We start from the raw sequence: 16,152 nt of genomic DNA, 5'->3' as shown, positions 1-16,152 counted from the left end.
CCTGAATTGAGACACAGCAACAGAGAAGGAGCAGGTGAGGGAGAAAGGAGGGGGGAAAGGTAGAACACAGAAAACAGAGAAACAACCAGGCTGCCACAACAGCACTGTGACAAAAGAGGGTAGGCAGCAGGCAACTTCTGAGGTAGACTGTAGGCTAACCACCCAATAATAAGTCAGAAATGGTATTGGTAATGCTATAAATGCCGAGTGGTTACAGAATAATTAACTCAATTAAATTTTTTCAGTCTACTAGTGTTTCCATACAATCATAACGGCCAACAGCTGATCAAAATAATAAATGATCTTATAATCTTTATGTGTGCCGTTTGTGTATGTTTACATTATAGCTTACTAAGCTTAGTTTTAGCAAAGCCACAGTAATAAGAAAACAGTCACATCACGCCATTTGAAAAAGTTAGCCTACAGTTAGTGTTGTCATTAGTTTAATTAAAGATATGTTGCAGTAAACACCCAATGTGACGAGTCTAAAATAAATCTTTGAGAGTACAGCATCAAACACTTCATTTTTTTGGCACAGACTAGTTTCTTCTTTTCTTTTTGAGAACTGTTGTTTGAGATGATAATAAAAGTTATTTTCTAAGGGCTCCTGATTCTTTGTCTTTAGTAACTAATTAACTGAGGCTGTAACTTCAACATGGTAGACATACCCTCTGGCCAGCAGCAACAAACTAGAGGCTACATTGACTCACTATTGGCTTTCACAGAAGACATGGGACTCTGAGAACAGGCCATCCCAGGCTGCTTAGCAGTGGATCTCTCTGCAATACAATGCATAGGCATCTTGGACATAACGGCAGAACTATTCTTAACACTCTTATTAGGGTTAGTTCTTTTTTAAAAAATTTTAATTCATGTTTTAAACTAAAATTATATTCAGCTCTTAAAAAATGCACCTTTAAGGCTAGATTTTAATTAACATTGCTTTGAGTGCCATGATGGGCCCAGAGGGCTGCTTAATCCAGCTTCAACTCACCCTTTGTTTATATCTTCTGGTGTTATAACTTCCACATCCTTTTAATAATTATAAAAATGACTTTTTTTATGGCAAGGCTTTTGGGAATATTTAAACACAAACAATGTGCTTAAAATACACTGATTTCTTTTGAAGGAAATATATAACTCAAAGATTTCCTACAGCTGCTGCAGGAATGCAATTCACAAAAGTGCACAACATGGCATGTTTCCTAAATATCAAAGCTGCATCATTTTTCATTATTTGCAATGGATCAAATTACTAATATCATATTATTATTATTTTTATTATTAATATTAACAGTGACAAACCCACAGCAAATTATTACAGTTCCCCTCATCAGCTGTACAGAGCTCTATTGCCTTTGAAGGTTTCCTGTCCATAACTATATATTTTTTGTTTTGATTTGTTTCGAACCGGAAAAGGCAAATGTTTTCAGTGAAAAGGCTCTAATACAGCCACTGTACCCTCCCTGTTCTGCACAAAACAGCAGACAAGGTTTGACATTGCTTTAACATTGTATTGTCCCTCCTGTCATTACTATAAAATCAAATCTTATTTTACAAAATCTTGGCAATCTTGATGCAACCAGAGTGATTTGGTCAAAAGTATGTTGTTGTTTTTTTCCCTTTTTTTAATCCAAACATTTGGGTGTGCTGGATAAAAATCTTCATCTGTGAGTCTGAAGCTCACAATTATGACATTCAAAATCATGACATTTTGTGGAAGCTGTTTGGGCTAGGTCCCTTATAGGGATGTAACGGATACCGATGTCACGGTAAACAACGTTAAAATTCCCGACGGTGAAGGTTACCTTTCTAGTTTGAATTACGATGGTAACCGTCGCGGTTGATAACCATGGTGTGGAAAACTCGCAAGATACTCCTTAAGTCTCCCTACCCGTGTGCAGCGTGCACCGTGCGCTTGTTATGTAGTGAAGAAGACATGGCGGAAGGAGCACATGATAGTAGGTATTTTTCCGCCTTCAAAGCGAACCAAATCTGAAGTCTGGGCGAATTCTGGTTATCATAAGAATGCTCAGGGACAGCTGGTCGAGGATGGCAGCCCTATCTGCAGGAGCTGCAAGAAGAAAGTTGTTGCGAGGGGTAGCAACACATCCAATTTACGCGACCATCTCCCTTAACTGTTCAGCGAATGCAAGGTAAGCTAACCTTAAGCTCAAGTGCACGATGTATGTGTATTCTCTGTCTATTTTGCTGTTGTCACTAATGTAAACTGACCAGACAGTGGTATAACTGAACAAAGTTGATCCGTGATTTGGCACGTTATCTGAACTGCTTATTAATTGTAGATTTAATTAATTTAAAGTCGACCTAATAATTCCCCAAATATTGATGCAGAGCTGCAATGAGGAGGATTTGAGACAAACACGTACTGGGTGGATTGAGATAGTGAACGCAAACTGACTGAGATGACTGACTTTAATCTCAGCTCTGTTCACCAGAGCAGCGTCTACCTGTGGCTCAGCAGCCATTTGACCAATCAGATTGACTGAGTCCATTGACAACAGACGAGCAGGCAGACAGAGAGACAGACAGCCAGTATGTATAAGTAATATCAGAAATATATATATAAGTAATATTTGAAATATATAATACTTGTGGAGTTTTTGTAGAATAGACTATAAAGAACAATATAAAATGGTGAATATAACAAGTATCTAGATGGACATAAGCGCCAATATAGAATATTCATAGTTAATTTAATAATAATCCTTTTGTTTTGATCTAAAAAATTATCCAACCTGTTTCTCACAAAAGTGATGTGATGTAAATTGTGAGTTTTGTGATCTGTTGGTTGCACTCTTAGTATTAAGTAACAATGACAGTAATAATTAATAATGACATTTTCTATTCATTTTTTTCACAGAGAGGTTCTGCTGGCCAATCGAGTGCTACTGCCACTACATCTCATTCTATTGTATTTAAGGTTTATTTTGCACAGTTTTGATACATTCTTTTATACTTATTTAATGTTGATTTTACAGTGTTTTGTTGAAGTTTTGGATTTGGACTATTGTAATATATAATAAATCTATTTTAAATAAACTTGGTGAAATTATTTCAATTTATCAGTGTATCAGTGCTTTTGAAGACAAAAATACTGGTTCTCAGTAGGAAACCAGTGGTTTGCCTACTCCGGGTGGGGAATGAGTCCTTACCCCAAGTGAAGGAGTTCAAGTTTTGTTCATGAGTGAGGAGATGATGGGGCCTGAGATCGACTGGAGAGTCGGGGCGGCAGGTGCGGTGTTGCATGCTCTTCACCGCACAGTTGTGACAAAGGGAGCTGAGCCAGAAGGCAAAGCTCTCAATCTACCGGCCAATCTTCATTCCTACCCTCACCCTGGTCATGAGCGATGGATCATGACCGAAAGAACGAGATTGCGGGTGCAAGTGGCCGAAATGGGTTTTCTCCGCAGGCTGGCTGGGGTCTCCCTTAGAGAAAGAGTGAGAGGCTCAGCCATCTGGGAGGGACTCGGAGTAGAGCCGCTGCTCCTCTGCGTGGAAAGGAGCCAGTTGAGGTGGTTTTGGGCATCTGACGAGGATGCCACCAGGGCGCCTTCCTCGGGAGGTGTTCCTGGCATGTCCAACTGGGAGGAGACAACCCAGGACCAGGTGGAGAGATTATATCTCTTCTCTGGCCTCGGAGCGCCTGGGGATTCCCCAATCAGAATTAGCCGACGTGGCCGGGGAAAGGGAAGTCTGGGGCTCGCTGCTGAAGCTGCTGCCCCTGCGACCTGACTATGGATAAGCGGTTGACAAAGGATGGATGGATGAATGGATGGATGGATGGATTAAAAATACCGCAGTATACCGATAACCGTGATAATTTTGGTCACTATTTCCGTGATGTAAAATTTTCATACCGTTACATCCCTAGTCCCTTACCAGTTTGTCCTTCTTAAAAGGGGAAATATATGGCCCGAATTTTACTTAAATCATTCAAAATCTTCACAGCATATGTCAATTTATTGTGTGGCAGATATAATGTCTTGATTTGTCTTTCCAAAATCACCTCTGGTTTCGTTGAAATAAATCCAGAATAAAATGTGAAAATATTCAGGCTCAACATGTTTTTGCTTGCTGCTGATGTCCGGCTATCTCTCTCTCTCTCCTCTGCCCCTTAATGTCTCTTCTGTACCTGCCTGCTATGTCTTCTCGTACCCAGAGTCTTAGTCCACTGTAATTTATCACTGTAAATCACCTCTGTACTGTCTCCCCCTTAACTGATGTCTGTTGGTGTTGGTGGCTGTCCCATTCTGATGTCTAGCCATGTTCACTCTTAGGGTGCTAACCTATTTGTTGCCCAAGGTGACTTCCTCCCATGATCTGAGGTCTCACTCTAGACTAACTCCACAGCTAACTGAGCCACAAGCTAATCAGAGATCAATATCTTGCTGCAGCCTAAAATAGCAACAGTTGTAGGTCACTCTGGTGATGTGCTGCCACCTATATTTTTGCATTTATTTTCATCTTTGAATCACATCAACAATGAGCCATTCCATTTAAAGTCAATAATTTGTCTAATATCCACACTGCTCTATATAATCTAAGCATTGATCCATAATTATGAAGAATGATGCCTATTCAACCAGCACTTTTGTATGCATTTGCGTAAAGTGATTTTTTATTGTCTTTTTCACCTTTCTCTCACATCTTACATACCACCTTTCTCAACCTTTCCTATTCCATTATTTTACTTCAACCTATTCATCCATCTCAACATACTCCTTTATACACCTTCCTCCCTTGCCCTTCTCAAATCCGTCCTCACTCTTCCCAGACAACAGTGCCAGTATAGTATCTCGACGGCGCGATGGTTTCAGCCAGGACAGAGACCAGGGGTTCTTCAGCCTGGTGCTGGTGGTGGCTGATGGCGGGGAGCCTCCTCTGAGCAGCACTGCGACACTATCTCTCAGGGTCTGTGTGTGTCAGAGGAACACTAGAGGGCGTAACAGCAACATCTGTCAGGCCCAGGCCTTTCTGTCTTCAGCTGGCCTCAGCACTGGTGCTTTTGTTGCCATACTACTATGTATTATCATATTATTAGGTAAGTATGTGGGTGCATATCAAGTCTATCTTTGTCACTATTTCAATGCATACTTTTCCCAAATCATTGTAACTGCATTAAGAAAATGTTGGCTTTGTAGAAGAAAAATATGATTCTCCCAGGTCATTCTGTCCTCATAGGAGGGCATACTTATCATGTACAGATGTTAAAGTCTGGATAACGATAGTGAAGATTGATCTATAAGTTTAGATTTCATGGTCTCATGGTTCATGGCAACCTAGTTATTCAAAGCTACTGTAGATATGTCTACAGAACAGATGTCTGATGTACCAAGCCAAGGCAAAGCTGACTGTTTGCGTAAAACTCGTAAGGAGGACTTCGATCTATACATGTTAACAGACTAAGTGTCGGTGACCTATTTTACTCCTATCCCTCCACGCTGGCTAGAGGTGACAGACTCTGCATTCACCCCCCTTGCTATGTTGTTAAGTAGATAACCATGTATGGGAGGAATGCTTCCTGAAGCTGTAGATATAAATGTGGGTATTTGGGAAGACTTCTTAGTATTGTCATGGCAACACTCTGTAAGCCATCGGTGTCTTTGAGTCTTCTTCACCTTTCCTGAACAGTCAAGAGAGACAAAATTACCCAACAAATTGGCGTCACGAACAGGATACGTATGTTCTCCTATCATGTGAGGACAGAATTACTTTTTTTTTTTTTTTTTTTCCTTACAGACTGCCTTTCATGAATGACTTACCAGAGACCCAAAGTCATTTATCCAAATAAAGATTGGATAATTTTGGCAAAATGTTAGCTTTATTTTGACAAAATACAAAAATTAAAACTTGAAAATGCTTAATAATATTTTAGAGTAACATTCAATGTAATTTAGGGCTGGGAAAAACATACGATATATCTCTATCGTGATATGAAACTATGTTTGGTTTTGAATATCATTATATCATTATATGTCATGAGGGTTGTGTTTACCTGGTTTTAAAGTTGGTATTACAGTAGTGATGTAATTTTTGCCAGACTGTTGTTCTTGCTCAGCATGTCTTTACCCACTCATTCATTTTGTCAACATTACTGAGGATTAACCTGTTAAGCCCAAGCAGGTATTTACTCAGTTCCAGTGACATATATATACTTACACATCTCAACAAATATTTCAGATATTCCCTTAATTATGACACCTTGCTTATTCAAATAGACCTCGTAGTTGCAGAGATACACTCTGTTAATTATGGGCATGTCATTTTCAAGCAGAGACCTGAAATAGAGACAAATTCTTAACAGGTTAATTATCAAAAATGTGAATGTGCTGATATGTTTTTACATGGTCAAAAATATCTTGAAATATGATTTTGCTGTACAGTTTTAACCTTTATTAAGTGATTTCAAGGAGTTTTCAAAATATTTAGATATATTTACTGTGGATTGTACGGTGCCACTAGAGGGACATGGGGGAAAAAACAAAACATTCTCGTGAGCACAAGAAAATATCTTGTGAGCACAAGAAACTTTCTCATGTGTACGATTAGAGTGATTGCTTCACTCGCCCATATTATGCACAGCAGTGGAGGCTTTGTCATTCACTTGCCAATCTGTCCAGAGGTCAGATGTGTGTGAGCTGTCTGCCACAGTATATTTCTGCTAATGCCATTCAGGGTTAAAATGTCAGATGAAAATTTGAGTTATTGACATTGTGAGTTTAAAGGGTTAAAATGATTTCTTTATGTCATTGAAAATGTGTTTTGAATGTTGTTTTCTGTCTTAATCTGTGTATGTGCTCCTTTGCTTTCCTTTATTCCTTCTTTCTTCACTTATGTCTCCAACTCATCTTACTCCAGCCATCATAATGCTGTTCACCCAGCTGCGAAACAAGAAAGCAAGTAAAGAGCCCTTGATTCTCTCTGAAGAGGACATCAGAGAAAATGTGGTGACCTATGATGACGAGGGAGGAGGGGAGGAGGACACAGAAGCTTTTGACATTGCTGCACTACGAAATCCCAAAGTGTCAGAGCATCGCAGGAAGTTCCACACCTACCTTGGATGTGGACCAAGCCTATACGGAGAGGAGGATGAGGCAGAGGATGAGGAGGATGGGATTGTGGTGTTGAGGAGAAGAAAAGCACAGGAGTTGGATTACGGGAGCTACAGCCCAGAGTCAGAACCTGCCTGGTTTGTCATTGACTGCTTTCCGCAAGAGATCAGTCAGTCAGCGCCTTCGCTTCTGCTTGATAGTCATGACATCATTCAGCAGATTATCCAGCAGAAGGTGGCTGAAGCAGACTCTGACAAACGGGGCCCGCCATATGACTCACTTCAAACATACGCCTATGAAGGCCGTGGGTCCTTGGCTGGGTCAGTCAGCTCTTTGGGCCTGAATGCAGCAGTGCCCGAATTGAACTATGCCGACTTGGAAGACTGGGAGCCAGAGAGGCAAACACTGGAACGAATTGTTGGAGAGCAGTTTGCGATGGTCAAAGCTCACCCTGACACCTAAAGTTTTCTTTGTTCCCCCCTTTTTTTTAACCTTTTGCCAGATTTGTTGAAAAAGAATGCTTTTTACTTGTGCCACTTCACCCTTGGCATAAGGGTGTAAAAACTACTACTTCAAAAAGCTGGCATTTAGAAACTGTTATATCATGTGAAATATCAGAGGATAAGTAAAGCCATTCACCATTGTACAAGTAACTAGAGAGAAGAACACACAAGCTGAAGGGAGGTTTTGTGGGAGACATCATAGCTCAAGTGCTTTTTTCTGAAATGAGGAACAGAATGCAAACAGAGAAGATCCGAGTGTTAAGATGATCAGGTCAATTCGCAAATAGATTTCTCCATCTGCTCTGCTTGTTATTTGTGTTATTGGAAAAGGTACAGCAAGTGGTCAGTCCAAATGATTCTGGTCTTGATCTTCATTGTTACTGAAAATACAGTTATTAGTTAGGGGTTCAGGTCACCAATCATCCATTGGCTTGAATAATGAGAATATGGCAGATGTCTTTGTTATTCAAGACAAAAATTAGGCTGACAGTCATTTGAGTGGTAGTTATGAATAAAGATCTAGTTATAGCTGAAGATCCCACTGATGTTCTCAATGCCAAAGAAAGCCATTGACATTTCCCCTGAAAAATGTTTTTTCTTTTTTTTTTACTCTTTCAGGTAATGGAACCCTCAATGTGTTTGCATGCCCATAATGACAAGATCCTGTAGTGTCAGCTTTAAAGATGGAGATTAGAGAGAGTTAGCTAATCCAAATTGCTCTGAGCCCAATGACAGACTAAATTGCCTGGTAATTGTATGGTAATCGCTCCTAATTATTTTTTCCAATGCAGGATCTAAACCTGTAACCTAAGCTATTAGAAGTAGTTACTGTACCATTCTTTGCAATTCAGGCAAAGCTTTTAACATCATCAACAGCAGAACTGTCGCAATCTGTTAGAAAAATGTTTTGTTCTTTCTAAAGCTGTTTCTTCCTTGTTTCAACCTTATATCACCAACAGGATATTCATCATTAGCAGATGAGGTCATGCCTCATGAACCTGTGATATATCTAACATTGACATTCCCAGAGATGGGAAAAAGATTCACAGAAGATTTTATTTGACTAAATTTGCTAAATTTCTTCCCTTCCCTTTTTACTTAAAACAGGTAGATAAATCAGGAGGTTTCAGAGCGAGAGTGCTACTCTGGAGGGTCATTGGGAGAGAAAGTCACGGAATGCAACTAAAATCCCCAGTACCTGGAGCACATCTGACATCCTTGGTTTTATTTCACGTTTATTTTCATGTTTATATATATTATTATGTATATTATATATATATATTTGGCATATTTGGATTAAGGTGCTTAAAACATCGTGATTTTTGTCACAATCTCTTTGAAGTGACTGGTTTACCTATTCAAGATCAGGTGCTGCAGAAATGTCAGTAAAAATGGCCCGGAACAGTTATTTATGCACATATTGTTCTGTGTGAATTGGGTCAAAATTGTTTGTCATTTTAAAAAATATAGTCCGATTAGAAAAAAGTTTGGGAAGTACTGCTCTATTATATCCTCATACTAACCAAACAGGTCGATTGCCAGAGACTCCCAAAACAACATAATACATTTCCCAAAACATCATGACCGTTGCAGCATACCAGGGACAGACATATCAGTCCTTTGGCATACACCCACAGTTTGGTTAGGTTAAGGCAAGAAAACTACTTGGTTACATTAAGGAAAACATCATTGTTTGGGATTACATAACTAAATTTCTTCTATAACTTCAGTAACAAAAATAACCATGTTAAATTAAACATCCAACTTTGTTACGTAACTATGTTAGTAAGTAAAAAGAACTCACCATTTGCGTTTGATATAACACTAGACACAAATGGTTTTCTCTTGGGTGAAAGTCCTGCATTTGTTTAAGCAAACCTTTGCCCCAACAACCTCCCTATGCAGACTTTGTAGCTCTTCTACTTACTAGCCCTTTTCACACAGAGACGCCGCATTATCTCCACAGTGGAGGTTTGCCAATTCTCTGCATTTGCTTGTTCACACACAACCAAGCAGCTCCGGTGTTAAGCCACACCAGTGTGTCAATTCTTACAGCAACCGGGCGCTGCAGAGCCTAAAGAGGCGTGACAGTACACGTCATGATGATGATGTCTGTGTATTTCCCCGGTGTCCTCCTGTTGATCGAAACACGTACCTGTTGACTGTTTATAATCATATGGATGCTGTTATAATGTGTTGTGATTGAGATCCTGACCCGCCAAACATCTTGGAAAGTGACAAAGTTACATTTTTCGCTCTAAATTGCATAATTACATAATCACCATCATTAAATTGGAGGCTGTCTGACGCTGTTTCCAAGTTCACTGAAGTCTCGGTCAGGAGGGCTGAAAGGCTGCTGTTGCGTTGATTTTTTTCAAAAAAGTAACAGCTTATCATTCACACAGCTATAGTTCGCCTCTGCTGCGCCTCTGATACTACCTCCAGGGGCACATCAGAGCTGCCGCAAACTTTCCCCCCTCGCCACATCTGAAACTTTCATACAGAGGAGGATGCAGAGAATTGGCGCAGGATCCCCGTACTCAAAGGGCAGTGTGAATGGAGCTACTCACTCACACCACTCTGTTCCTTAACCTGACATCGCTCTTTGCTGCCTTAATAATGACTACTTTTGCTGGAGGTCACTGCCTAGCATTACAAGTAAATATGGTTTGCAACTCGATGCTTTTACAGTTCCCTTATGTGCATGTAATAGAAGGCCAACATCACAGCTGTCGACACCGATACTTGTAATTAAAAAAAAGCAAAATTTTTTAAGGCAAATTCCAAAAATGTTGGGCTCCTAGGGAATCACCTACTGTAGGGGAAATATCAAAACAATTAGGTCTACAGCCTATGATAGACAACATATAGCATAAATATAGGGTTCATATACTTTTCATGTGGATGTTTTCAGTTTCATTAACATAATTAATTTAGATAACAAGTTTCAATTGCATTTGTTTTCGAAGACAGAGACTGCAGGATGGGCTTGCAATGAGGTAATGAATTTATATTTGATTTTATATGTGATATATGATAGGACCCTAGCACAGGCATTAATAATAACTATGTAAAAATAGCAGTTTTTCACTGCTGGTTTTGTTTGCTCTTATGGGTCATTTATAATCATCAGAGAAATCAGAAACTTTTTCATAAACACTTCAAGGCTCCTCATAGTCACTTGAATGATAGTTTATGTGGAATTAATTATAATGTTACCTATGATTAAAATATGATGAGGGTAAAGCAACAAAGACCCACAAAAACAAGACGATTGTGATAACAGTAAAAGAAAAGCAAATGTTAATTGTAGGTGTGTGACAGGAAGTGAACTCAGGACAGGGCAGGCACTCTCAACACCCTTACATTCTGTAGTGCTGCAAAAAGGGTATGCTGGCACTAGACATAAATCAAAGTGAGGAATGGTACAATATGAACATAATTCAAAGTGATACCGTACACTTTGTGAACCCCATTTTTCTGTAAGATTATATCATCTTTACATTTTTCTGCACTTTTCGGCTGTGTGTTGTATCTCTATTTCTGTCAGACACTGAGGAATCTTCTGGTTAAAACTTAAGGCTTTTAATACTCCTAATCCATTAATATGGTAGCCCCTCTCTCTCTCACACACAAGCACATACCTTGGTCTGAGGCCTGCAAGTACAGCCTCCCCCTTGTAATAGAGTGGTGTGTCAATGTTTACAAGTTGAATGAGGCAGAAATATCCTTCGGTCATAAAAAGAAAAAAAACACAAAGACTTACAGGAACAGCTCTCAGGTAAACTCTTCCAATAACAGTAATGTTGAGTTGATGTGCTAGCTTGCTGTTCATCTCTCCCTGGTCAGGCTGTCTGGTCTTGTCTTGCGTATGTGCACATAATTTTAAAACAAGACAATGATTGTTTAGTCACAGCTCTAGACAAGATTGAACCCAATAGATTGATATTGGCTATAGACTACAACCTCTGCTTCTGTTAACATTGTATAGCCAAAGCTGTATAGTATCGGGAACTGTGGTGACTAGACTGATCAACAGGCAGCAGAGCAAAAGCATAGTGTTATATTGTATTATTTTCTATGATATTTTTTTTTCTTTATGACAAAGCCTCTCAATTTGTCTCTAAATGTGCACCAGATTGATGCATTTAACTTTAAGAAAGTGCAAAATTACTTTGAGCCCTGCCGATCCCTATGAGAGTCCAAAGTCTACCCACTTAGTCTCATAAAATCCTTTGGGAAACACTGTGTTAAGTAAGTAAGGCCAATTTATCTTACTTATCGTCACCTTCCTAAAATAATGGCTTAAGTAATTTTTTCAGGTTTTTCAGAAAACACAAAAAACTGAACCAAATATTAAATACATGATATTTTTTAAATAATTTCACTCAGAAAGGTTATGACAATAGATGACTACTGACATACTGATAACAATGTCTGTCAATTTTGTAACATAGGAGGAATAAATGACTTTTTTGAGCATGCCTTTGTGACTTATGCAATTTTAAACATTCAAATCTGTCAACAATAAAGCATAACCAACAAACTAACTAAACATAATGCTGAGGAGGCATGTGCATCTCCTCACGTCTCCCTTTAGCTCTTCTTTGCTGGGTTCTTGACTGATGCCTATTAATGTGGCAAATTGTCAAAGAAGGGATGACACTCGATGGGCATGATGTGTTTCATTGACTGGAGGTCCTGGAACTTTCTCTCCTTGATTGGCAGAGCACATAGAAACATTCTTATCCATGCCATCAGCTCATTTGGCACCTGTACCCTCTGTGGCAGTGCTTCCCACGCAGAGTCCTCCGAGAAGGACATCTTGAAATGGACCTTGCCTTCACTGCTAAACTGAAGAGCCCACAAGTCATGCACAGTCGAATCTCCAGCTTTTTTGGCCCGTCTGATGCTACTGAAGTAAGATCCATTCAGTTTCAGGAATTCATCACGGTAAAATGAGGGACTGATTCTTGCAGTCTGTAGTATGATAACGTAGTCTCTCGGGGTGAATATATCCGTAACTATTCTGCATTCATAGTACTATGCATGCTGTAGCACTCCATTTGTGTGTGCCCTGCAACGAGGTATTTCTGTAGCTCCCTTCACACTGGCATTTGGGTGCGGCTTTAGTACGCCTATTCCCCGCCTCCGTCTCAGTGTAAATCTCTAAGACAGGAAGAGGGGTGAAATTTTGCTCCGGCCCTGATACACCTCAGGGCCATATTATTGAGTCACCGAGTGTTTGTGATGAAAGTAAATCACGAATAAATCAACCCTCCGGACTGAGACTTCTGTGAACTTAGCCCCCGGAAAACAGCCTCCGTCCTCGCGAGATTGACAGGGGGGACAGCAGGGAAATACCTTGAAAACACACTAATGTCATCATCACGACGTTACCGTCACGCCTCTTTAGGAGCCGCAGCGCCAGCTTTCTGTGTGAATTCACGGCGGTTCATCTTTAAGGCGGAGCTGCTACGCTCTGTGTGAATCACCATCGGCGGAGAATTGGCGAACTGCGGCTGTGGCTTTTATGCATCTTCTCCTGTGTGAATAGGGCTTGTGTTATTAGTACCCCATATTTCCTTGCAAGCTCAGAGAATGCATTCGCCACACATGCATTGCGGTTCTGATAACCGCAACCATCGCTCCACTCTATGATCTCCCTGAGCTCTGGATGGTCTTTGATCACACCTTCAAAATGGTGATATTGAAGGTGTACAAATACCTCGCTACTCAGGTTGGCCTCCAAATGTAGCAGTACCCTTCCTTTGATCTCAAGTTGAAGAGGGTAAAGTTATGGACCTGCCTTACTGATATTCCCATGCTTGAATGAAACAAAAACATCACACTGGTGTTTTCGCAGAATGAATACAGAATAGTTCTCTTCATGGAACACATCTGTGAAATATTGTATTCAAACAAACTTCACTCGAGCAATTGCAGCTGCCTGTTGATATTCCTGCTGTAGTTGGGAGATGTTTGTGCTTGGGTGAAGGAACTTCTTGTCTTTATAGGTCTCTGTGCTTCTGCAGTAGTGTGAATCAACAGTGGGCAGGTCCCTCAACCAGTCCTTAAGGAAATCCTTGACATCAGTTTCAAGCTTTGCTTGCTTGCCATTCTTAGGTCCAGATTTAGACGGTGGCGCTGCCGCTTGTTCATCACGGTCGATGGCGTCTTTGTTCAGCCAGTCTGTAATGGTTCTGTGACGTATAACTTACATTCTTCCCAGGTGTTCATTGCCCAAATCTTCTGAAATATCCACTGCCGCTGCTCTTCTGTAATGACTTGGCAGTATTGAGTTGAGACTCGCTGACAGAACTTTGAGTTGCAGGGAGGACCCATAGCCTTTGCACATATTTCTTGGCCACCTTTGTTCTTGTGTGGCATTCCTTTGACACGTTTCTCCTTGGATTCATTTTGCTTACATGTTCCCGGACTAAGGCGTTTATCTCTTTTCCTTTTGGCCAGTTTGTTTAAATCAACATCCTCATCCTCATGCTCCTGTTCTGGAGTCTTCCTTTTCAAGGGCAGAGGACACAGGTTGGGGTATAGTCTGGGTATAGTCTGGATCTCTGATGACGTCATCATCGTCAGATATGTCCTCTTCATGGGTTAGGGTCTCATTGTCATTTTCAGTGGATGAGGCCTGATTGGTGTCAGAATTGTCAAGTGCATCTCCTACCAAAAAGGAAACACATTTCAACCCTTTGAGGTGTACGGTCACAAATGTGTGATCATTCTGAAAAACATTCATTGCTTTGTGGTCACCTATATTAAGCTACATCAGGGATTCCCAAAGTGGTGTGCATGCACCCCTAGGTGTGCACAAGCTGCCTGAATCATGGATATGACTTCAGTGATGGAGCAGTAGATTTTCGGTCTTGAAACACCCACCATCTTGAAAAGCTTGTGAAAATGGCCTAAGTAGCATTGTCTTTTGGCCTAGGCAAAATAAAATAGCCTAAGTCACACTGTTGACATAGGCCATTATACTACAGGGGTAGAATCACATGATCTGTTCAACTGAGGATGTAGGCGGTTTTACCGAAGTTGGGCAGCATCATGAGAAGGTGATTTAGGCCAAAAAAAACCAACATTTTTGTCAAAAAAAAAAATTAAAAAATAATTTTAGGAAGGTGACGTCATGTAACACAGCGCTTCTAAAGAAAGTTACCTAAGTGATGAGTAGAAAATTGTGTAACATAGTAATTCATCCCAGGGCTATTCCTATTTGTATTGATGTAATGTAACAGTGCGTGCTAACTACAAATTAAACTTAGCATATCATAGCAATGCTAAATCTTGTAAACCTATCTTTTGAAGTGCATGGGTAGGTATTTAAAGGCACAGTTAAAGTCTGAACAAGCATTGCACACAATTAAGATCAGTAACAGAGACAACAGAGACAACCTGAACCAGAGACCTTAACACTCGGCTCTAATATGCTAACATCTTAACCTCTATCGAAATACACACTGCAACAGTTATATGTTGCTTCCAGGAATCCTAGTAAATCAGTTGATGGAAAATGGTCGTAGAACATCAGAGGGAAAACCAGAGAACATTTTCGACATAAAATGTAAATTAGTTTCCCCAAACTGTGTGATATACTGCTGTAAAGTGTTACGCACAGTGGTGCTACCTTCTCACTAAAATTATAAAGCACAGAAACAAAGGACTGGTGGACAGAGTGGCTGAGACAGAGACACCATTTCCTCTATTACAAGTCTCTGTAACATTTAATGATTTTGAAGCTGTTATTTTACGGTAAAATGGTTATATAATGTCCCTTCAACCTGGATTGTGATCTTTTTACTTAAGTACTTTTTAAGCCTAGACCTAACCAAGATGTTTCTGTGCCAAAACCACGCTATGACAATGTTTGTAGCAGTCTAAAAGTCTTAATATGTCATATGTGAACCATTTGTTATCAGGCTTTGTTTTGGAAGCCTCACTGGACATTGCATACTGTATGTATTATTTCTAACTTACTGAATAGTTTTAAGCTTAAGGCCACTGAACAAGCTGTTGTATTTTACGAGCTTGGAGAGAGAATGTGTTGCCCCGAACACTGATGAGGCCTGGACTTGTTTGTTCATTCAACAAAGTACTTAGTGGTTAGCTCATTGCTCAATATGGGTGCAGTAGTAAAATTAAGTTTTATTTTTTCAATTATTTGTTTTTTACTCTGTCCTGACAATAAATCTGCCTTGACCACCATGATCAATTTAAACTGAGTTTGTATACACACACACACACACACATGTATATCTATATATCTATCTATATATATATATATATATATATAAATATAAATATATATATATATATATATATATATGTGTATATATATATATATATATATATATATATATATATATATATATATATACATACATACATACATGTACATACATACATGTATATATAGCCCATCTCACAAATCACCAATTTACCTCAAGGGCCTTTAAAATCTTTAAAAGGTATCATGTCCTTGCCCTTTTGTAATGGCAGTGATCCCCTGAGAAATCCCCAAAGTATGCAAAGTCGGGCAGTGAACAGTAAGTACC

General features: G+C 39.7%; 1 protein-coding gene across 1 annotated transcript in view; it reads left to right on the top strand.

The window, feature by feature from the left end:
* The window catches only part of LOC115572498 (cadherin-18-like), a 221,630-nt gene extending 205,825 nt beyond the window's left edge, over nt 1-15,805 (top strand). Inside the window, exons 11-12 of the mRNA XM_030402641.1 lie at nt 4,799-5,065; nt 6,883-15,805. Coding sequence (XP_030258501.1) covers nt 4,799-5,065; nt 6,883-7,538 — 923 coding nt within the window. The 3' untranslated portion in view covers nt 7,539-15,805. The remainder of the gene's footprint in view (nt 1-4,798; nt 5,066-6,882) is intronic.
* Nucleotides 15,806-16,152: the final 347 nt, after the last annotated feature.

The sequence above is a fragment of the Sparus aurata genome, chromosome 21, assembly GCF_900880675.1.
Source record: "Sparus aurata chromosome 21, fSpaAur1.1, whole genome shotgun sequence".
NCBI lineage: Eukaryota > Metazoa > Chordata > Actinopteri > Spariformes > Sparidae > Sparus > Sparus aurata.
This window is presented reverse-complemented; position numbering and strand designations above follow the sequence as displayed.